Genomic DNA, 24,934 nt, shown 5'->3' with positions numbered 1-24,934 from the left:
CAAGAGTTTCAGACATTAAGGTACATAAACGAAAATATGAAAGATAGGCAGTCACTTCTGTGCCATCTAAGTCATTGGGTAGTTTAGGTAAGACTTAGACTGCTCAGGCTACCTCTGATGGTTTATACCAACAGTGGAGAAAACTGGAACAGAACAGATGCATTGATCAGAGTTTCATGGCAAATACCTGATCTTTTATCAGGCCATGCTTCAACAAATTCAAAGTAATTTTAGACAGTTTATGTTTCTCCTAAACAACCATAGTTAATAAAAAAAAATTGATTCACATAAGAATCCCAATTCTCATTTACTACGAATCAGAATCAAAATAAAATCTCCCAAAATCAATTTTATAAAACAAATCGGCTTTTTGTAGTCCATTTTGTAACCATGCGGGAGATTTTGACATCATAAGAGAAAAAATCTGTACTTATTTCGGTATTCACTGAATGCTCAGAGAGACTGAGCTTCACATGAGCTTCAATGTTTGCAAAGTTCACAAGATAAAGACTGAGCACTTCAAGAATAACACAGGAATGCCGTTTCATCCCATACGTTTTTACTGTTTTATTGGTGCATTATATGTGGAACCCTAAATCTCTGTTTTCTCATGTACACACGCAAACACAAATACATATTTTCTCAAATCTCCATTTTGGTCTGAGTTTTTGTCTGTAGTGATATTGAAGTGATATAAAAGGCCACAGTGCATAAAAATGTATTTGTTTGCCACATGTGGACTTGACATGCAAAACATGCAAAAAAAAATTGCCCAGCACTTACAACAAGTCTTTGATTGCTGCAACGCCAGTAAACATTTTCCCTTTGATTATTGAGGAGCTTATGAATCATTTTAACATGGCATTACACGACTAATGAAATTTAATATCAGATTTCCTCTCACATTATTTTTAATATTTTTTGAGAAATGTTTGTCTCATTTCCTTTAGAAAATAAACTTTTGTCCCTTTTCCATACCCTAATCATGTGCCTCCTCTTACAAGCTACATGACAAGTTTAGAGATGTTACTATAGCTCCAACTACAGTGACATAATCTGTAAAATTGTCAAAAATGTGTCACAGTACTCGATAGTGTTGAGCCAGCCATGAGAAATCCCAGAAATACAATGGATCAAACTTGATTTGCGTAGTCTCTACCCGACGGTCAACTTTGACGATGATCTCCTCAGAATAGGTGGTGGATTCGTTTAGCTGTCCTGCTGCATCAAGCAGACGCTCTTCACTTGCATCTGGCTCTGCAGGTTTCGGTGTCCTGACTCCACGCCTCACAGCTGGACTTGATTTATGCTGCTGACAAGGCCGTTCCTCTGCAGCGCCGCACGCTGTGGGGAGCCTCTGAAGAACGGCCTTTCGATTTATCTCTCGCCGCCTCGCCCCTCCCTGTTTCAGCACTTCAGGGTCTTTAAAGCAGCCGAGAGCGCCGCTCGACACTCGAAGTGGAGTCCCTCCCCTTGTCCCGGCTCAGAGGATACGGTGATCTCGCATCTTTCTTCCACTCACTCACCACATTACAGCCTCATGCCTGTGGCGTGGTCAGCAACACAGGATGGTTTTTTTTTTCTTTTCTTTTCTTTGATAGAATTACGATTAGAAAAACCACCCCCAGGTAAGTCGACTGCAGCCAGTGTGAGTTGGAAGCTGCAACACAAAGTCGCCTTATCTGGGAGTTTACCACGATGGAGAAAAAATAAACACACTATCAACCACATTTCTCACTTTTTCGAATTGGATAAGTGGGAGTTTGGAAGTGAATCCCCGCCGGAGTAGAAAGTCAAGAAAACTATGTTTCCACCAAGGCAATAATCCGTGTGTACAAAACGGCCTCAGCGAGGACTAATTATTTGGTGAAATCACCGGAGCCGGTAACGATCTCTCTTCCTGTGGTCTCATGGCTGAGTAATTTCACTGATAGAATCTTAGCCCCCATTTCGACGAGCTGGTTTTTATTTACCTCATTAATTAGGTCGAAAGGCTTACGGGGCTGCAGACACTCTGGCAGCACAGCATCTCAGAATCACTAAGTATTCAACAATAGTCCTGAATGAAACCCTCAAATCAGAAGCTCTATGTTTACTCATTCTGTTTGCAGACTGAATTTTGATGAGTGCTTTAGAAAGTTTGGGTTTGACAATGAAAAGTATTTTCCTCCATCCAGATTTATTCAGTGTTTACTTTTATCATCAAACAAATCTTAAGGGAAAAAGTGATATCCAAACAAATCTGACAATAGAACTGAACTTTAAATCATGAATTAATTGTGAGTTGTGTTAAGGCTTCAACGGTAGGACAACAGAGCAGCCTCAGACTGTCACAGTACCTCCACCAAGTCCAAGTTTGACTTTAGGCCTGCTGTTCATTTTATTGAAAGCTAATGTAAACACTCATCTTCTAAAAAGTTCAACTTTTGTCTCATCAATTGTCAGAATATTTCCCCAAAAGTTTTGAGGCTAAATAGGTCTTTCCCACTTATCAGCTACCTTAACGAGGCTCAACTGGGTTCTGGGTGGTTGTAAGGGTTTTCCACTAGTAACGGTTATGTGGTACCAGCCTCTTTTTTTAGCACCTACTTCATTCCAAGCATTTAGAGTCTATATACCATCGGCTACTGAGTGGCTAAGGAGTGGAGTCACTGGTAGTGTCACAAGAGCAGCTCCCTAACAACAATACAAACTCTTGTAAAAACTCACCACAACGACTGCTCATATTTGGAGTTTTTCTGGACAGTGGTAGCCTGGCCAGTGTCCACACATTTCCTCTCAATTCTCATCTTCCTTCAAGGATTTCTCCCAATTGACCTTCATTTTGGTTGAACTACAACTGAACCAGTCACCTAACAGGAGAAGTTGTGATTGATGAGGTCAATTTTCTGCGCTGTTTCATAATTGTAGTTTGGCAATGCCAGCGGAGGAAGTGAACGAAGCCATTCATTCTGTGTTGACCACGCTTCCAAATATTAAGCGATTAAAGTCAGAGCAGGAAGAATGCTTAAGATAATTTATTGCTAAGATGTCGTAGCCATGCTCCCCATTGAGTTGTTTACACACATTTCCTGGTAAGCTTCATAAAGCATTTAAATGTGTCACAAGCAACTGTTAGTGATTGGTTAAAATAAAATTCAATTGTTTAAAACGTCTCCCATCAAGCAATTGTTGAGGGTCCAGAGTCTCTGGACGAAGCAAAGTGTAGAACAAGGTGCTAGTTTTATAGGACAGTATCAGACTCAGCAGTTTACATGTCCTCTATTGTAGCATTGTTTGCACCACAAATAGATGACATCATGCTTCTTTTCGGACTCGGCTGCCCAGTTACAACTACGACATCACCCAACTGGTGGTGTTACTCAAGTGAAATGGAAAACCACCTGAACTCTGCAGTTGAGTTGAGCCGAGTTGAGCTATGCCGCTAGCTGCTAGTAAAATCAAGGCAATAGTTAGCAAATGTGATCTGGTCCATTGTTTTATCAGGAATGCTTTTGTCCTCTGAAGTCTCCCATGGATGCCATCTTTGTCCAGTCTCTTTCTTTCTTACTGTTATACTTACCTTAACTGAGGTAAGTGATGTTCTTTAGACGTTCTTCTTGGTTCTTTTGTAACCTAAATGAATCACTGAGCTGTTCTTGGAGTAATTTTGGTTGACTGGCCACTCCTGGAAAAACGTGCCACTTTTTATCACAAATCTGACAAAATAAAGAGGGAAAAATAGGGTAAGGGGTATTTTTACAGCACTGCCTGTAGCGAGCAAATGTTCTTTAGCAGTGGAAACTCACTTGTTGAAAGCAGCAGCAATCAATGTGAAAGTCCCTTGCCTATTTTGGGGGGGATCCATTATTTGAATTGTGACAGTTTTCCTCTCACACAATAGAAATTATAAAAACAGCTCAAAGACAAGCATATGTCTGAATTATACATCAAAACGAGGCTTTCAAGTGTATTTTTTGATTGCAGGGAAAAGCACAAAAAGCTGCCGTCTGCGTTTGTTAACGGGGCTCAGAAAAAAGAGAGAGAATGCAAGGAAACCACAAACACAGGCCCTTCCTTTGGACCTGGCTCTTTCCCCTGCGATTTCCACTTCACAGTGGCCCGTGATAGCTGCTGTGTGACTGATGTTATTTGTGTCTTTCATCTTGTCACAGAGCAGGGAGGATCAACACCGCGCAGCCCGCCGTCCTTTTGAGGGCTTGATCTCGCCCAAAACGCACAGCTGTTCCTCGGGATTACGCGGGCGCGCTCGGGCAGCTCCACCGCGCGCGCGCACACAGCACATAATTGCCTCTTTTAGGAGAATTACAGCCGAGTCCATTAAAGCCGCGTGAGGCGGCAACGGAAGGAGCGGCACTTGTGTTCATCTCACCGGTGAATTATTGATACCTGCCCCCTTCCGCTGGCTTCTCCTGGGATGAAGGCAGCACACGTCCCCTCACACAATGGCCACTTTGTAGGCAGAAGGAAAGATGAAGAAAAAGAAAAATAAATAAATAAATGCTTTAATACTGCTCACCCTCTCTCACACACACATCTTTTTTGCCTTAGTTGACTTCTGCCGTGTTTGACCCCCTCCGCTCACCCATTAGCTTCGCATTGAAATGACGAAGACTTGTGCCGACAGCCAGTCTGCTCCTTTTTTCTGGAACGTCAGTAAAAGCGAAGCGCAGTACAAGCTCTCATATAAAAAACAGCAGGGGAAAAAAAGCTGGAGAATGCAGTGAATGGCTCAGGACAGCCTCGGCTCCGCTGGAGGGCCGCCGAGGATTTAAGTCTTTGTGTTTACATGCGGCGCCACTTGTTCACTCTCTGAGGAACCTCGTCTTACAAGATTCAGGCGTCACGTGGTTCCGGTCTTACCCCTGAGGATAAGGAGGTTTGGGAATGGAGCGAGTCCAAATGCAGGTACAATGGAATAGGTGTAATAATTTTGTTTGGATGAATTTAGCTCCTATTAAAAATTTCAGTGGCTATTTCTTGAGTCGCTGTTAAATGTACAGTAATTAAAAAAAATATATAAGCATATCAATACAAAGTTTTAGATAAACGAGTCCCATCTTATTTTAAAGAACTTACAGGTCCATATCGTTTTCCAATAGAATGGAAAATAGCTTTTTTATTCAATTGCTTTATTGCAGTTGCTAACTTTTAAAGATGAAATTGACACCACGAGTTACATAACGGCTAGCCAACATGAGAGCAGTGACAGCAAAGCTTTTAGCTCAAATGTGAGCTTGAAATGTAAAAATAAATAAAATGTCTGAGAGTAGTAGTTTGTTGACCTAAGAGTACCTTAGTCAGGAAATTAAAAGCTCTCTCTATCTGGTGAGCTCAGTCTTCATGTAATTAATGTCTGTGTGTAACAGTCATTCTATGTTTTACTTGAGTTCATCTGTCAAAGGGGTTAATGTACTTGTCAAAACCTTATACCAGCTTTCTCACATGATGCGGTTTTGCCTTAAAAGATCACTTCATGAAAAATGCTACATGTAAGTAAAGCTAAAATGCTGATTAAGTCGGACCAGAACTGCTGTTAAATGCACTCTTCATTTGGCTCTCAAACTGAGAAAGAACAAGTAGCTGCTACAGCTAATTATCGTGGGTAAACAAACAGATGTTTCCTTAAAATAAATTACAAATAGTCACATGAATGGTCTGGCTGCTGACTCTGTTGAAGTCATTCATCATTGCCTTGGCGCGAAGTGTTTGTTTCCTTCCACTGTTGGGTTTGTTGGACTTTGTTGATGAGTGAGGAGAAATACGTTCTTTACTCTTTACTTCTACAAAGTCATCCATGTTTCCTTCACAGAAGATTTTTGGGGAACATAGGAGTGCTGACTCTTTCCCTTTTTTGTTCTAATAAACAGTCACATATACATTCAAGATATTTGGATCTTGAATCTTCAGCAACAGATTATGATTTGGTTACATCATTCATATATTGTCTTTTGTGGTGAGGTGGACCTCTAAGGGCTGTTTGTGCATCAGAAAAGTGCTTAAAGGAACAGCATTATGTAAAATCTACTTTTTGAGCTTTACATCATGTTATAATCAAAAACATACCTGGAGTGTTGCTTTGATTTATTTATGCACTTTTTAGAAATCCTTGAATCTTCCGTGGCAACCATTAGGTGAGATGACCTCCTGAAGGCAGTTTCAGAAATAGGAGTAGTTTCTTAAAGAGACAGAAGCCCGATTTTAAGGCGTCAAATTACAAAGTCAATTTTTTTAGTCATATTTAATTTTTATAACATCTGAAGGTAACTAGTTACTTGATTTGTGCTATAGAATGATTCTGTGTGGCTGGAAAACACCTCCTTAATAATGATTTGTGTGCTTTAAAAAACAATTTAATCTTTTTATCACTTTAAGGACTTTGTTTTCTTGTAAAACACAATACATTGATATTCCACCTACATATATGTATTCAATGACTAATATTTATTACTCTCTAAAATTCTATTTTATAGTGTAGTTCTGCTCTAGACACACTATGGTGGTTAATGTATTCCACTCGTTTTCATAGTGCTTACTCTGCTGAACACTGTGGTCAGTTGCAGGACTGCAGTTCTGTTTGATGGGTCGTGTCTCAGATTTATCAGCCTGTAGATTGGATGTCATTAACTGTGCAGCGTCCCACACCATAATGTGGCCTCTTGTAACTGATGGTCATTGCTGGCTGCTCTGCATTCAGCACTTTTCCCTCTCGGTCTCACATAAACCAAGAGGAGCTCCGCTCAGCAGCACCATGTGGTTTCAAAGGTAGATTCACTTCCACTAACTGTCTCCAGACTTTCTTATCATATCTGCCACTTGAGAAAAAAGAGTCACTGAGCAAGGATGTGATGTTGGTGGTGGGGGTGTTGGGGTGTGTGTGTGTGTGTGTATGAGGGTTGGGAAGGTTATCACTAATGTCACACTGTATCAATCGCATTTCAGAAGTACATCCAGTCAGAGTCAGATTGAGAGAAGAAAAATAGCTCCAAACTTTTCTTTTCGCCCTCCACCAATACTAACCCAGTTTAACCATCCTGCAGATATTCCATCACCTTCACCCCATCAATGCCAGTACTAACACAGCCGCCCATACCACCACCACTTCCACATGTAATGGATGGATGGTCTATAGGTTTTGTAATACAGAGCTACTTTAGGAGAAAGTGAGCGGCTGGTTGGCTGCAGGGCACCGCTGTGAGGACACTATGATAGATTGAGGCTATGGTGTTGTACAGTCGCTGTTCTATGATGAATGTGTGAATTGGGACTGGCTGCATAATCTCTGTAAGCGCAGGGAACATTTCAGAAAATACCTCTGCTAATTCCAGAACTCTATCATATTTTGTATGGGTCTTGTGGGCATATGAAAATATATATTTTTCAAACATGTCTTAGTGGAATTTGTGCCATGCTCTTTTCATGTTCAGATGACGGGTTTAACTGTGGTATGTGAGATGCACAAAGCTGAGGATGTTGTTTTGTAACTTATTCCCACTTTAACCATGGCAACAATTTGGTGGTGTCAACGTATTCGGTCTAGTTCACAAGTTGCCGGACATCTGGGAAACCAAATAGATTTTTATGTTATTTGGGCTTTCATCCACATGTAAACTCTGTTTAATGTCACTAAAAACGATTCATAATAAAAACTATGGACAGTTTTTATTATGTCCACATGCATTTGCGTGTGGACATCGGAGGCCCGAGATTTTGAGGTAAACACTTAACAGTCTGCAACAAATCATGTGGCGCTGACGTGTGACCATTGTTACCTTTTGGCCATGCAGTGGAGGAAAGATGGCCGCTATCAGAGAGGTGCTGATTGTTCCGTTGGCTCAGACGCGTTTTGATTGTTTGCTTTTACAAGTCCAGCTGCTCTGATATGTTGAGTTGCAAAGGAGACAGAGAGCTTGGAGGTCAGCTGTTTTCCACCAACTATCCCTCCCAATCAAGGCACAGTATTGTTCAATGTCCACATACTGACTTTTAACACTAGTCCCAGTCAACAGGCTTGTGTTTTATTAACTTTATATTGTATAGTTCAACCTATATGCCTGTACACACAAATAAATCTCCTGACACCATGTTTAATTCCAAAAACGAAGTCATGGTTGTTTTGAAGCATTGTTATTGTCTGACCTAGGTTTTAGCTTTGCCCTACACTGCCCCCTATGGACTTGGCATGTTTAAAGGGTTTGTATGGATGAACCCTTTTCTTCAACCGATCAGATGTGGACTAGATTATTTTATAAAAGCAAATATTTCCACTACATTGTTTTAAAAAGACCCAACTATGTGTGGACTAGGCCTTAGCCTTCAGCGCTGCCATCGAGGGTTCAAGTCCCAACCTTGGGACATTGTTGCATGTTTTCCCTCTCTGCCACTACAAGTCATTACATTGTGTTAGATAAAAATAAGAAAAAACAATGACAAACATATTCAGATCAGATTCTGATTCAAAAACATGAACAGTATATTTCAGCTCAATTATAAAACAATAGTCACATTTAGTAGAGTATAACATGCTAAATGAAAGATCGGTGAAATAAAAGTAAAGGAAGTATCAAAGTTGTATTTTGTGTATTGAGTGCATCAACATTTTAATCCACTAACAACAGATAAAGTTTATAAAATACCTTTTTCTTTTTATTAGGAGTGCACTGCTGGTCATAAGTCTACAAACACTCATCATAGCCTTGAATGCCGCATTAACTTTGGACATTTATTGAAGAATTTGAAGTTTTCTTTTTCAGGATGAAAGGTGATGCAACAGTTTTTAGTGGGGGGTTTTAACCCTCAGCAAATCTCTGTTATAGTCCGGTTGGATATCTGACCGTGTTTCTGGGCAGAATTCCTAGAGTTCATTTAGAATGATTGTGGATTCAATTTCTGTGTCAGAAAGCCAGTTTGTCAGAAGAGCTGAAATCATTTTTTTCCAGAAAGTTTATGTTAACTTACTTTATCTGTCCAAAATCAGTTTTGATGTTTGTTTGGGGTCACTGTCCTGCTGGACACCCACCTGTACCCAAGTTTCAACCATCCCAAAAGAAGTAAAAGAATTTGAAGTTGGGCCTGTTACTTCATTCACTTTATGCTTAATGCTACCACGGCACTGTTTGGTTAGATCCTTCTCAGTCCATGAAGTTTGCTAACTTGCGATGGGCACCGCTAGCAAAAATGTTAGTTCCACTAATCCTAAAGCAATAATCATAAACATTAGGTCTGTTAATGTACCACACCAACATGGTATTTAGTGGAAGCTATTGCTAAAGCACTAACTTCAGTTCAAATCGGTCCTGGAAAGACTACAACCCTCACTTACCAATTTAACTTTGATATTATAATTTACATCTTTTATAATGCCTTAAATATTACATTTATGTTTTTATCTTGTTCCCCAATATCTGTGTTTTACTTTATTTGAAACATTTGCTCTGCTATTAGCGTATGAACATATTAACAGTTGTGTGCCCACCATTGAGTTTTTGACATAAAAATTGGTTTAGTCTGTTTTGTTTAGGGAAGAGTTTAATAGACACTTGTTTCAGGGTACTGAATTATTTGTGTTTTGACAGGTTTAATGTGTTTAAGTGTTTATCTGTCAAACATTCCCTCTCTTGGTTGATTTCATAACAAAAAGATTTAGTTGGAGTTGGACTTTGCTTGTGATGAATGATTTAACTTTGCAGTTTGAAGCCATGCGGAAAAATACTAAAGTGCCTCAGAACTCTGAAATCCTGAGTGCCATCCGACAGCGGATGGCTCCGTTTTCTTTGACTCCCTCAACTATGTTCATAAGTAAATGCAGCAATTTTCCAGCCTCACATCCTTCCCCTCCACACAGCCCCTCTCCCCCCCTGCACAATCAGGCTGAGGACGTTTTATGTTTACAGCTTGCAGAATCAGCAGAGCATTTCAGATAATTAAAATTCAGCGTGCTTTGATGAGGTGGCCCACCCTTGATTTCCCACAATACCTTGCTTTCAAGGGCACATTTTCCACTCCTGCATGTTATTTTGAAAATGTCAACTTTTGTTGAGGCCTTTTGACCTTCTTTGGAGCACTTGTGGTCATTGTATAAAGGGCAGGAAGCCACTTTTGTCCCAGATATCTCGGAGCTACATGCTGAATTAATCAGCCCTGAAAATGCGAGGCTGTATTTTATATGCTGCATCTGAGAAAAAGTAGAAGTGAATTTTCTACTTTTGGTAGAAAAGTAGAAAATGGTATACTATCTTGGGTGTTTTTGTGTTTTTGCCGCAAGCAGCTCCATATTTCTGAACGTTATGACAATTGTTGGTCCTGATCCAATCTTGGGTATTGGAACAGTTCCTAATCAAAGTTCTGATCAGATCCTTGTTCCTGATTATTTCTGTTTTATGAAAACTGCAGAACATTTCTTATTAGCACATCAAAACATATCCCTACAGCACCTCATCATGTCAGGCAATGACCAAAAAAATAGGTTATGAACTTTTTTCATTCATGTATAAATTTGTGCTGTCACTGTTCATATCTTTGTGTTCTATACTGTATGTGAAAATGCCACAGCTGGTGAGCCCTACGCTGTCACAGTATTTCCCAATATTTGAATATGCAGCCTTGTTTTCCTTTAGTAATGCACAAATGAATGTGGAATTTTCCGAACCGGTTACCATGGAAATGTTTTTATCCGTATTAGTTTTGTGTTTGCGTGTTCACGGGAAAACAGAGACTTAGGGTCACACACATTACAGTCTTTGACAAATAACGGAGATGTTATAAATATATCCACATATTTACACTGACTTGATTCATCTTGTGTTTTATCAACTTTATATTCTAGCACACTATTTAAAGTAGTTCAAGTTATATATCTGAACCTCCTAGCGCCATGTTTAACTCCTAACAGGAAGTCATGGTTGTTTTGAAGCAATTTGATTGGCTGATAGTTTTTAGCTTTGTGCTACACTGCCCCCTATGGGTTTGGCATGTTAAAAAACAACATTCTGGGCGATTTTGTGCAAGTTCATGTGGATGAAAACTTTTGTGAAACTGATCTAATTTTTTTTAAACAATGTGGCAGAGGTATTGGCTGCAGCTACGTGTGTATAAGGCCTTTATACACACGTATAAAGGTGTGTTCTCCTGCTCTCCTGTGGTTTTTCTCTGTTTTATATAAAAATTATATATATAAAAATTTTAAAAATCAGTTTTTCTGTCCTGAAAACCATCACCATGTTTCACTGCGGGAATGGTTTGTCAATGATTTGCAGTGTTTTATTGTAAGAGCAGGTCTATCTGGAAAAAGTGATTTTAATCTCAAGCAGAAATCTTGCCAAGATAAATTACATTAATATAGTACCAATATTCTCTTTTTTAACCACAGGGTCTCCATCCTGGACAATGGCAGCCTTCGGATATGGAACGTGACCAAACTGGACGCCGGCCTCTACACCTGCGTTGCAAGAAACCAGTTTGGAGTGGCGAGCAGCACAGGAAGTGTTACAGTAAAAGGTATTTCTGTGTCCCTCCGTTTGATCATGTCTCTCTTTTTCAGCCCGTTCAGCAGAGACCCTGACCCTGCCAACACATGTTTGAAATGAATGTTTTCTTAGCTTTTGGCAGCGAGTGGACCTGCGCCATGTTCCGTTTCAGCTGTTTGAAAAACTAAACCGAAGTGTTTGAAAGGATAAATAAAAAATGACCAGAGCAGAAAGAAGCATCCAGTCACTGCCCTCTGATAAGCACGCAGGGAGAATTACTTTTTTTTTTCTTTCTCTCCTCCCCGCCCCCGCACCTCCGTGTCGTCGTTGCCGGGTGAGACACAGACACATCGGCTGCTGTTTGTGTTTGTGGAGATGCCGAAGCGGTTCAGCTCCCTGCCTCGGCGCCTCCGGCTCTGTCAGAGGATATGCGGTGTGAAGAAGTCCTTGTGTTGTTTGATCATCTGGGTGGTGGATTGCATTTCTGCTCCGGTGTTATGACTTATTACACTTCATTAAAAATGAATGTGAGCCGGGTATAGAGTGCGGCGCGTTGGGCGGTTTTATTCAGTGCACGTGGCTGTTTTTCATGTCCTATTTCCACAGGGGGAAGGTGTTCTCGCCTCCTCGGCTTCCTGGGGGACTTGCTGACTTATTCGCTGAACTGTTCCCTCACTGTGACCCTCTTTGCACGGTTCACTTGTGTTATTGTTATTTCTTGTATTGACCTTCCTTGTTGGCAGGCTTGTGTAGATTTATGGAATTATTGATCTTCAGTATATTGACCTGGAGGAGGGAAGACCATGCTTTCACATTCAGAAAGGTTTTTGTATAGATTTTCACGAGGAAACTGTTTGGCGATAATGACATTCAATAATTTACAATGTCATGAAAACGTTAAAGAATTTTATTAATTTGATTTGCAAGTGAAGTTTTTATGTGTTGTATTTATTCCCCAAGATCACGGAAGGATTTATTTAAAGCATTTATTTTTAATCATTTTGACAACTTAGGTTTAAAGATGAAAAAAACTCAAGACTTGACTTACATAAGACCAACAAAGAGAGGATTTTAAATACAGAAACCTTCTGTTAAAATAACCATTTAATATTTGTACCAATACATTCAAAGCATCTATTTTTCTAAAAAAATACATTTCTACACCAAACTTTTATTCTTACACTTACATTTTCATCAATATGCTTGAATACAGCACAGTAATCAAACAGCTTCCTTACGGCTAACCCTGCTTAAATGTTGCTGACCACCTGGTGAACAACTGTCAAGTCAACAGGCTCCTTGTGTGGTCCTACCATTTAGATAACAGTGCATTACTTAACTTAAAAGAAACCATTTTATTGGTCCTCTGCAGTGGTAGGCACCGCTAACTAACAAGTTAGTTGCACTATCCCTTAAGCTAATCACAGATATTAGCTTTTGCTGAAGCGTTACACCAACACGGTATTTAGTGGAAGCTAACACTAAATGGCTAAATCACCAGCTTCAATTATGTTGATATGCAGCATGTGTTAATAGCTGCGTTTTCATTACAAACTTTATCAATATCTGCTGTGTGAACCGGGCATTAAAGAGTTCATAACAGTGATAACCAAAACTGTCAGGTTTAAACACCTATTGAGACAGATTTAACAAACACAAGAAAGACAAGAGAGTTAGATTCTTTTGTACTCGCGAGGAGAACAGCCAGAGATGTTTTCAGTCACACATCTCTTCCGTTCTGAAAACATATGTGTCCGTTCTCCCTTTTTATTGCTGTTAGGATCCCTGTTACAGAGAGCGTCTCAAAGGGGTGGGGAGAACACTTCAATCACATAATTGCAACGCAAATGCTAGTCACTAACAAAACACATGGTATCTACACACTAGATTATTCTGTTCCAGACACAGGATAACACAGAGCAAGTTGTACGTCTTCACAGCGATGGTTTTATAGCTATCTAACAGGTCAAGGATGCAGAGGTTTCTGCTGAGCGATAACCATGTTGAAAACAGTTTCTCTGCTCTTCCTCAGAGAGGCCTTCTGAGAAAAGAATCAAAGTAATTCAACAACACAGAAACTTTCTTTATGCTAAGATGAAACAAATAAAGGCATATAAGACAAGAACATTATAAAGGCACATGAAACAACAAATATTTGATAATAATATATACAATTTACCTAACAAAAACGTCAACACGCATGTTGAACAACTGAAAGTTTTCAAAGCAGCCAAATAAACTAGCGCTAATTTAGGAGAAGCTAAGTGCGTTAACATTTTCAAAGTTAGCAAAAGCAAATTAGCTCACTGTTAGCACATTAGTGGATTAGCAGAAGTGAGAAAGTTATTGAGAAAGTGAATCTTAGCTTTCCATTAGCTCAAAGCTGTTTAGAAATAGAGTTGAAATACACCATTCTGTATTTAATACATTCCTGTTAGACAAGTTTCTGTTTGTGAATATAATTGCTAAACTAACTTAACCTTTAACTGATATTCTGATTTATTGAGATCCACCTATTTTCTTTTTAACAATAAATTCCTGCATGTTTCAGAGCAATCAAACAGTTACCTTTTCATCTCTTGAGTTTTGTGACCGGGTTGCATGTTGTAGATATAAACCTGTAAACAGACTCGGCAAAATCCCCCCTTTTTTATTCTCCACCTGAGAGAAAACATGTCTGAGCATAACTGCACCTGAACATCCAGCTCTTATTGATTCTCCATCTTTAGGGAAAGGACGTACAAAGGTCAAAGAAAAAAAAATCCATTAAAATCATACCAAAAAAATATAAAATAAAAAATCCCGGGCCTATATGCTTAAAATTGATGTAAGCTTTCCATCATTCTCTGAAGTAAAATGATTTTTTTTCTATATAAAGTCAGAGCTTTCTTCTTGTGGGGCTTATGATTTTTGTTCCAAGGTTCAGTACATTTAATAGTCTTTCTTCTTCGGTCTATAAAATCCTGTGAAATGCAGTGTCAATACCACAGCAGCCTGCTATAACAGAACTTTTTCTCCAATTATCCATGTCGTTTCTATAAAAAGGTGTTTTTAATTGACTTCTCCCTACAAGCAAGCTTTTCATTGAATACTTAAAAAAAATCATTTTATTCATGTCCATATGAGTAACTCCAAGAAGAATATTCCACTTTGTATCCCTACATTATTTCTCTTTTTACTGAAGAACACATCACATAATGGAATTTTAAATAAGTCCCAACTGGTGCTTTCTTCTGCAAATCACTATCAAGTCATGTTTCCATTTTCTGTTGAATTATAAAAGGTAAAATCCATCTATTATTAATGTTTAAAAGTCAGCAGCAGTTGAGGATGTTAGGAGCGCTCAGAGTGCATCATGCTGCTCATTTACGTGGATACCCAACAACAGAAATGTTCACAAGCCTTTACTCAATTGAGTTAACAGTGTAGAAATTGATCTGTATGAGTGCAACTTTGGTTTCTGGAGTTTATGTGACAGAGCAGCAAACAGCAAGTGGATTGAACTTAAACCAGGCTTTTTTAGTTACATCGACGTCTCAAACTGTTCCCACTCGTAGCATAGAAAATATGAATTTGATGGTTTTTTAAAAAATAAATCTGAAAAGTGTGGCATACATTGGTATTCAGACACATTTGACTGTTGTTCTTTCCAAAATAACTCAGAGTAGACGCAATGTCTGTGAACATCAATTTTCAAGCATAACTTCTCAGATTCTGAAAGTAGATTTAGCTCTTTATAATGTGATCATATAAATTCACGCAAAATCAACATACCCCAACAATTTCTCACACTGATGCATAATTGTATGTTTATTCCAAATGTTCTGTAAAAAATGCTAAAAATATTTTTGACAACTTAAGTGACTGCCAACAATCATTTGCAAGTGGCAGTATTTCTGACTTCCACTACACTGGAAGTAAGGTCACATCTGCATGTTCGCAGTGCACTACAATCACTCCACTGCTGCCAAGTTAGCAATTTTGTCTCTATATTTAGCAACGCTTCAGACAAACAAAATTGAAATTGACCAAAATTGGAGACGGCAGATCCGACTTTTTAAAGGTCGGGATCAGCCAGAAAACTAGTTACCATTGGACCTTTGGTTGCCCAACCTTAAAATTCATGTTGCCTTGCTTAGTTAGGTAAGCTTCTTAAACATACAAGTTTTATGGCCATCAGAGTAACACGGGGGTTAAAACAAATGGTGCCATTTCTCTTTAGTAAAAACTTTTAAACATATAAATTTTTGATGAGACACTGTAGACTTTAGCTTTTTTCTTTTGCCCTTCCTAAGACGTGAGTGAAAGTGATTGATTGTGTCTCACCACTTCTAAAGGTGGACGGTCGTTGTTGTCCTCTTGGCGTAGACAGTCATCCCAGTTATTCTTTTGTTCCTCCTGTAAAAACGTCTTTTATTCGACGGCCTTGCCTGTTTCCTTCCCGCTGCCGCACGTTAAAGCTGCTTTCTGCTGCCGATGTACAAATGTTTCCTTTATATGATCTGTCACAGCTCATATTGTTTGCTAGACGGGACGGGGTAATTTATACGCGCCACTTCATTGAGGATTGCAAACCTGTTTAGCGGGAGGTTGGAGGAGGATTTGTGTAGTGGGATCAGCCCTTATGGGAGATGACAGTAGTTTATTCAAATTGACTTTGGTGATATGAACGCCGGAGGGGAGGGAAAAAAAGAAATACCTGTCAAATAGCGTTCGGTGTCTTCTTGTTGTGAATCAGCCACCTAGCAAAGCAGCGGCAGGGCAGATGAGCCCCGTTAATGTTGCTATTATCGCAACACTGGGGGAATATTAGCAGATTAATTGCTCTTGATTATGGATGTGCTCCCTGAATTTTGATTACAGCAGAGCGGAAGCTGTTGCAATTAGGACGGCTGCCGATCATCGCGTATGGCCAATGGAGTTCAGAAGTTGTGAGATCGCATCGCATTCGCTTTCTGTTGGCTCCTCTGGACCATGAAGGCAATTAATCTCCGCAAGCGCCGTGACACATTGTGTTTGCAACTTACTTTAGAGAATATTCCTCGCTCTATCAGATCCTTGTTGCATTGTGTTCCAGCTGTGTTCAAAGATCTAATCGCTTTCTAACCAGTAATATGGCTCCACAAAACTTTTTTTTTTTAGCTGGCTGCCTCCAGCACCACCACGAGGTTTGTATATGGGGCTTTTGAATCTGAACCGCAGAGAAAAGATTCACATGAAAGATTCCCTCTCAGGAGTATTTGTAATCGCTGCTTTACCTTTTCGTCCAGTCCTATGATCAGGTCAGATTTTTAATTTCTCATCAGTTTATGGACAATTACCTTCAAAAAGTGCTGCTCTCACCACCAGGCAAACTGGGGAAACGCTCCTGTAGGTTAGTGACTCGTCATCAGGTTTTTGACCAGGCAGGCGTCTGTTTCGGTCTTTCTCTCTGTCAGGGTGTGTTTAGGAGTGTGCCGCATGAGTTTGCTCTGGCAGTTCACAGCACGCTGAAAACATAAATCCAGACAGACTGTCTTTGAACTGTTGAAGCCTTGGATGAAATGGCCACTCTGATTGTTTGCTTAACCAATAGGAACCACTTCTGGTGTTTCTTTTACTCTAATGAGGCTTGTTAAGCATCATTGAGTTCAGAGCCTGCAACACTTAGACAGATGGGAAAAACTGTAGAGAAAACTGGATCAAATATGAAGGCAATGAGTACGCTGTAGCAAACGGCGGTAGATACTACATCTACAATTATATTCAACATTCATAAAGGGCATTAATTTTTTATCAGCTTTGAGCTTTTAGACTTAATATAAAAAGTTTTTGAACACACATTTCAACCATTTTTAAAGGCATTAATTTTCCAAACCAATTGCCTCAAAAGAATCAATAACTGCAACATATAAAAACAAACGATGTTACATTGTACGATTTAAGTATTGCAAACCAAAAATAACTTGATCGATTTTGTTTAGTTGTACATAAACTAAATAGCAAAGACTTCTTAACATTATAAGTTATATGCAAATAAGCTATTTGATCAAGACTTTTTCATGGTAAATATTCCTAAACTGATCTGTATTCTCAGTAAACATCTTTGTTTTTGCCTTCATCACTAACAACAGCATTATGTTTGTTAACCAGAGAAAGAGCTACTAAGTGTGCTACATTGCAGCATTCAATCAATTACAATCATTTTTATAGCCATAGAATTTAGTTCACAAATTTTAATCTTGACATTTCTATAACTCACACACTATAACTTGAGTTTTATAACTCAAGTACAACATACTGTGGATGTTTTGTGGATGCAAAACATCCACAAAACATCCACAGTACTATTAGGAAAAATGTGCTTTAGCAAGCTGTAGTGAAAAAATATATATTTTATGGCCATCAGCAAAGTCCTGGTAAACGTCTGCCCAGCTTTTAAATGCATTGCGCAAATTTTTAATAGAGTTGAGGTTTTGTTCAGCATAGGCTGCTTATCCATTCCAAAACCAGTTTTGGTCAGCATGTTAGAAATGACTTTGCCGACCTTGAACATGGATAATTCTTTGGTTCCTCCTGGTTGTCCAAACCAATTTGCTTTCTTTTAGGACAACGATTTGGGTCAGATGGTTAAAACTTGAACCCAGTTAGTTCCTCAAAAGGACAATGCTTTAAAACACCCATCAAAACTGTTTTTGAAGGTTTCTTGGTTTCTCCAAAGACTTAAGCTGAATCCTTCTGAAAATTTATAGACTATCCTTAAAAGTTGGGCCAATTTCAGAAATCACCAGATTTATATACAGTAAGTCATGCTATTTTTTCCTAGAAGGTGCAAATATCTGACTAAAATTATGACAGAAGCTCATCAATAGCTATAGAAACTGTAGTTTCTCTCTAACTTGCCAGAGGCCATTTACTCAGGTCCTAACAGGGTTTACGTATATATTAGATCGTGTGTGTGTGTCATTTTCCTGTAACTTAGCCACATTTTAAATAAAATTTAGTATAGTCTTCATTTTGTGCAAAGTGAATTTTATAATTGTGGGTTGCACACCCACACACACCCCTGCACACGCACATTTCAAAGATCCCAGTGAAATGGCCCTGCTTGTTGCTGTTTGCTCCCTTTTTGTTTCTTGAAGACATCAGACCGAAGATGCTTTGATTAGTTTACACACTGATCCCTTTCATGGATTAGAAAAACAACCCAAGCGCCAGGCCATTCGATAACGGCTCAATACTAAATTCGAGCTCTTGCCTTCCAAGCGCACCCTGTCATCCATGTTGAATGGCAGCAACGATGTGAAATTAATGCGTTGTGGGATTCCTGACAGCCACATAGAAAAATAATGAGCAGCCATCTGTCAGTAATCACCAGCAGGTTGGTACAGATGTGCCACTGAATACTCAGTGACTACAGTGCAGGAAGGGTCTTGTATCTATCTGCAGAGAAGTGCAGAAGACAAGGGATTTTTTCTAGTGAAATCTTGTCCTGAGAAGTTGTTTGATTGGATTTGGAGAAAAGGAGTGGGGATCAGAAACAGGTGAGCATGTGTTGCACTGGACTGCAGACTGAACAAGGGAAATTAAAAGCTGAATGCCTTATTTTTCTTCTAATATTCATCTCTTTTTGCTTAGAGATGAAATGATAACACCAAGGAATTTGGCATCACCAAGGTGATGCCAAATTATTGCAGTGGATTACATTGAAATAGATGATTTGAACTTCAGCCTCCACTCTGCTGTCAGATGCAACTGAACCTTTGAAGAAAAAAGCTTTTAACTTGTCAGCGAAACATTTTTTTCTGCACAACTTTTAGTTTGTCTTCAACCTGGATGCGATAGCATGAGTGTTAGTTTAAAGGACTTAGCAGCCCATCGAGGTCTTTGACTTTGCCATGCCCTCGTCATTCCATTCTTATGACCTCAAACCACTTTCCCGGCAGGAGGAACTACGGGGCCTTTTCCCATTTTGTCATGCTTTGAGCACAAACTTCAAAACATTTTATGTGGATTCTGTGATAAAAATACAGATGTTCTGTGATGGCCTTATAGGGTTGGTTAGAGAACACGATGGAGACCAATGAACTCAGAGGATAAATTTAAAGAAGAGTTTTGTTGCAAAACTACATTCCACAAAGTAGTTCAGATATTCACTGTAACTAATAAAGAACCTTTTGGAAATTGACAACCTTTAAGTAACATACTTTTCATTTAGGCTATGTTTCTGTACTAAATAAGTTTTTTATTGGTTTGTTGTAATATTCAAATTTTACATGCCATGTTTTTATTAACTGTAGGGGGGAAAAAATCACAATTAACAGAAGTAGTCTTTCAAGCATCCATCGGCATGTAATTAATCTATATAAGGTGTTTCTATTAGTAAAGTTCATCAAATAAATATAGACTTTTCAATAATATCCTCATTTATTGAATGGGTCTGCATCTAAAGACTCCACAAATCTGGTCTTTATGGTTAAATAACAAGAAAAACATTTTTGGAAGATATTTAAAATGTCTTCCAGTTCCAGTGTTAAATGTTCTATAGAATTTAAAGTTTATGAATCTTTGAGAATGTGTTTTTGCATTATTATGGAATCATTATTATATCACTTGAAAATGTTCTAAAAACAACAATATTATCATTTATCACAATAACTTCAGAGACGATTTATTGTCTAGGGAAATTTGTTGTCATGTCAGACCTAGTTAAGACTTAAACATGGACATTCATTGAGTCTCTCCATCCAGTGGAAATGACTTTGAATCCATCAGTGCAGAACTGGTGGAGACATACCCCAACGGTCTGAATGGAGTTAGTGGAGCTGAATACAAATGCATAAGACACTTTTTAGACGTTAGTTGTAAAATTTCCCTCTTTTTTCTCATGCACCTTTTACTTCACAGCACTTTGTGTTGGTTTATCACAGTAAAACACACAGTGTGACAAAATGGGGACTGCAACTCTAGGTGTGTAAATACATTTTCTGAGTCAGTGTACACGCTGTGGTTGCCCATAAGAGTAATGCATTACAGCTGCAGTCCATTAGAACAGAGGAGTATTATTCATAAGGTATTGTGGTGAAACGGCCCACATGAGGCCTGTCAGTGCATCTCAGTATGGAGCTAGGAGTCGCTACGTAACAGTTAGCTGGCACTGTTTGCCATTCAATCCTTATTTATTGTTCAGCCGTTTCCCTGAGCGTCCCCACTGTGAGCCAGTTTCAGAAAGCCGTTGGCTTTAGAATAACACCGAGCTCTGATTCAAGTTTCACTCATGTAAACATCAAGCGTGACTAGGGTCTTCCGCTTTAGAGCTTTGTTGTGTCATGCATTGGTTTGAATCCAGTCTCCTTCACCAAATAAGTTTGTCAGCCGTTTGTATCAACATCAATACCTTCTATCTGGTTATTGTTCAGAACTCTTGAAGCAGAAACGGGATTTTCTGCCTGACTCTTGGCAGAGGTATATTCAACTTAGATATCATGAGGGAAAAGCTTGAAATGTAGGTGGTATAGGTTTCTGGAAATTAAACAGAAAATAGGTGCATCCTATTGCCCAGTTGTGTTTTCATTGCTTTTGCACATGTTTCGGGGGGGAAGTACCACTGGATAGTCATGTGTCTTTGAGAACTGCTTCTAGCTAGGCCTTTCACGATAGCAAATTTTGCTCAACGATTAATTGTCTCAAAAATTATTGCGATAAATGATAATATTGTTTGAAGACTTTTTTACACTGATTTAATGTAAATGACGTAATAATGCATGCAATTTCCTGCCAAAGATAGATACACTTTATTTTCAAAAGAACACTAAACACTTGAGCTGATAAACAAAATAAACAAAACAACCAAAAACAAAAATAAAATGGATTCTCAGTCTCCATTAACAAAAAACTCACTTGAAAAAAAAAACTAAACAACATAAAGTAAAAGTGGAAATAAATACTGCATTCAACCAAAAGAGTGCAGATTATGAAGTCTGTATATTGTGTTGCCCTTCAGTAATAATTAGATTTAAATAGAGAAGATGGGCACATCAACCAGCTGATGCAATAGTTCACACTACATGATTTTTTGCTCCGATTTTTCCCCATACAACAATCTTAGAAAGTTGGTCTTTCTAAGATTGTGTGGTGTGTTACGGTAGATCGTCGTTGCCGCTCCGATCCAAATCAGGGGTTTTCCCCACTGGGAGCTTAACGCAGTCTGTTGAATGTGACAGGTAGCCAATCAGAAAGCGCGGATTCTCCTCCGTGCTTTCTGAGGGGAAATTACGTCGGGGAATCCCAAACAGCTGACACGGTGCAACCCGAAGTCCAGCGGACATTGGAGATGATATGTGGAAACAACATTAATGTTTATTCAACATGCAAAGAATATAGAAATGACAAGAGGAGGAGTTGGAGCGAAATTGCTACCGCAGTTGATAAACCCGGTAACTTTTCAGCTGTTCTTCGTTAACATGACGTAAATATGTTATAATGATTTTCATTCAGTCAGGACTTTACGCTGACACTAGCCACATGCATTGCAGGTAGATTGTAGTAAAGTATTAATTAATGCCTGGTTTTAAAATTAGTTAACTGAACTTGTAGCCATTATTTTGTGCCCATTGTTGGACACCACACGGCAGGACCGAACCCGATCGAACCGTTATACCTAGGAATTCTGTCGGCTAATGTGTGGCCTGTCAGGTTTTGAAAATGGGCCGACAATCGGCTGACAGCTCTTGTGCGCTGGGCTTTACACTAAGTAAAATGAGGAAGGGAGAGTCAGTGGAGAGCACTGGAGTTGAGCCTTTTTTCATTCGGTGTCATCAACAGAAAGAGAAAAAGGCCGGAAGAGACGATAATGCCGATAATTAAAATGACGTCGATCGTTTTAATTTATGTACGATTAATTGATTTACCGTTTATCGCAACAGGCCTACTTCTAGCACTAGTGCTAGCTACCTGAGCCAGCTAGGTGAGAAAATGTGAAACAAGGAGTGATTTTACAAGGTACAGCACAACAAACTTCTCCAAAATGTCTTACATGCAGAAATGTTTGTCACAGTAATGCAAACATTATAGCTATTGATTCATTTGAATTTAATGTGCTTTTAATACACACTGTTTAATTTCCAAAACGTTGTGTGCTACTAAGCAATGTCTGACCTTTGGACTATTTTCTTTTGTCATTTATCAACTCACCTGAACTTAATGCTGACGGGTCATTAACACGCATCTAATTCACTAATTCTAATTTGTTAGAATAACTTATTTTATCAGGCTGTGATAAACAGTTGTACTACGCTGACAACATGCTAGCTAATCTTAAAACAGCAAGATAACAGAGAGTTTAAAGGCCAACCAGCTCTTGCTACAGTCAAGTTGCATCTGCTGTGCTTACAAAGAAATAATCTGTCTATAGTTGGATCAGATTGTGGTTCGTCTAGGACTGGTCAGGTGAAATGTAGCGGTCTGTGTCTGACCCGCCTTAGCGCTGTCCTCAGGTGCCACCCAGCCTGTCACTGTGCATTAACGCCCCTCTGTCCTGTCTGGTCCTGACCCTGCTAAGTGAATGGGTCGCTGTCCGCTTGTTTACAGTGGCAGCAGGTAACAAGGCATTATACAAGACGGGAATGAATCAAATTACGCTCATCAGCTTGAGCTCCGGTAACCAGCCTGGGTTGTGCACGTAATATGTCACAATGATGACGGTGGAAGATAATAAGCAGGGAAATTTCTACTGTCGTCAGAGTGAATCCCTGGAGGTCGTTAAAGAATACACACTTTAGAAGTCAACATAGAAAGAGTCAGTGTTGTGAACAAGGTTTTAAACCAGGCTATTAAGGTACTTGGTATTCAGTGTTTTCAAGAAGCATTGTGAAAGATTTCCTAAGGTTTTTTACATTATGTTAAAACCAGAAACTTCAGTGCAGTTGTTTGTGATTTTATGTGATAGGATAAAACAAATTAGCAAATGACTAGAGAAATGAAAGGAGAATCATATATGGTTTATTTTTGTTGTTGTTGTAAATAAAGCTAGAGTTAATATTTTCACTGAAATCACCACTAATGAGGTTCTTAGTGTACATCTCCAGTTTTGTCACTTTCTGTCGGCATAATTGCTTCAAGATTAGAGAAATCTTTTAAGTCTTGCCACAGATTCCCAATTAAATTTACAGGAGGCCTGGACTTTGACTAGGACTTTCTAACACACAAATGTGCTTTGATCTAGCCCATTGCAACGTTAACGCCCAGCCCAGCTTTTCTTACAGGATTATCCTTCTTTTACCTCCATCAATCTTCTTGTTAACTCTCAACCTGCTTGGCTGTCCTGCTGAAGAGGAGCATCACCACAGCATGACACTGCCAACCTCATGTGCTGCTATGTCAGGGATCAGCAACCTTTACAACTCCAAGTGTCTTACTTTGCTTTTGGTCCAGCACAATATGGCTCTTTAAACTGAAGCCGCTTGTTCTTGTAATGCTTACTGAAGAAATCTTTAGATTTTTCAGTTAATAAAAAATAAGTTTTGTTTTTAGGTTTAATTTGAGCTGGACAATAAATCAGTAACAGCAATTATTGGGATGAACACATGATCAATGTCAGTAGAAAATACGTCCAATAGAACTCCAATCCAGAACCGCACAGCATTCTGGGGGATGAAGGCAGAGGAGAGGCTTTAGCCGATTCATTTCTCAAGGTCAGCTAAGCAAGGTTGATGGCATCAACTAACGGCACAGAGTGAGAAAAAAAAAAGAGTAAAACAGCTGGAGAGGTCACATGATCAGATTTGGTGGTATTTCAGATATTAAAACCAAAACAAGTTTAATACATTTAGTTTCCATATACTTTTGCAACCTTTTTACAAAAAATCTTCTTTCTTAAATAAGTATATTCCTTTAATTCTTAGTCATTCTTTGTAAAATATTTTTAATGAAAACATATCTAGGTTTTCATGGTAAACAGATTCAACAGAGCTCTGAAAAATGTTCAGAGCATCTTTCAGAACATCTTGTGATTTGTGTGAGTTGTGATTTCAGGAAGAAATCACGACTTTCTTCCTGACCTGTCTGTGTGTTAACCTGCAAACTAACTAGATGACCTCTGAAAGAGAAGATAGATATTTTTTAGAAAGCATTTTTGGGACGTGTTATAAATAGAGGGGTTGACTTTTTGACTTGCTAGCTGTTAGCCATTAGCCTTTCTCTGCTGCAGACACTTCTCCAGCCTTGTGGTTCCTTTGCTTTTCTTTCCCTCACATCATTTCGAGCTAAAATCTCTCCAAAAACGATTGTGACACATTCTTCTAAAGAATTATGCTCGTTAGCTTTTTTTTTTACTTCTTTTTATTTTTTCTTGAGTTCTTGTTCTACAGGACGTACCCAGCATTCACAACGAAGGCAGACAATAGTTTCCACAGAAGCCTTGAATTTGTCTTTTTATGGTACTACACCACTTTAGCTGCAGCTCCATCATCCACTATGTCCTTCTAATGGAG

The 24,934-nt window shown here is 39.0% G+C and overlaps 1 protein-coding gene and 1 long non-coding RNA gene across 3 annotated transcripts in view; one reads left to right on the top strand and one right to left on the bottom strand.

The window, feature by feature from the left end:
* cntn4 (contactin 4) overlaps positions 1-24,934 on the top strand; it is a 242,934-nt gene that overhangs the window by 193,632 nt on the left and 24,368 nt on the right. For both annotated transcript variants that reach the window (XM_032549067.1, XM_032549066.1), the window contains exon 12: positions 11,369-11,496. In XM_032549067.1, coding sequence (XP_032404958.1) covers positions 11,369-11,496 — 128 coding nt within the window. The remainder of the gene's footprint in view (positions 1-11,368; positions 11,497-24,934) is intronic.
* Positions 1,535-13,293, bottom strand: LOC116710187 (uncharacterized). The gene is made up of 3 exons (XR_004337064.1): positions 13,082-13,293; positions 8,959-8,963; positions 1,535-1,544 (listed from the first exon to the last, which is right to left on the bottom strand). It is a non-coding gene; the product is annotated as an uncharacterized LOC116710187 (long non-coding RNA).

Source organism: Xiphophorus hellerii, chromosome 20 (assembly GCF_003331165.1).
Source record: "Xiphophorus hellerii strain 12219 chromosome 20, Xiphophorus_hellerii-4.1, whole genome shotgun sequence".
In the NCBI taxonomy this organism is placed as follows: Eukaryota; Metazoa; Chordata; class Actinopteri; order Cyprinodontiformes; family Poeciliidae; genus Xiphophorus; species Xiphophorus hellerii.
Note: the sequence above shows the minus strand (reverse complement) of the source record. Positions and strands in the feature narration are given on the sequence as shown.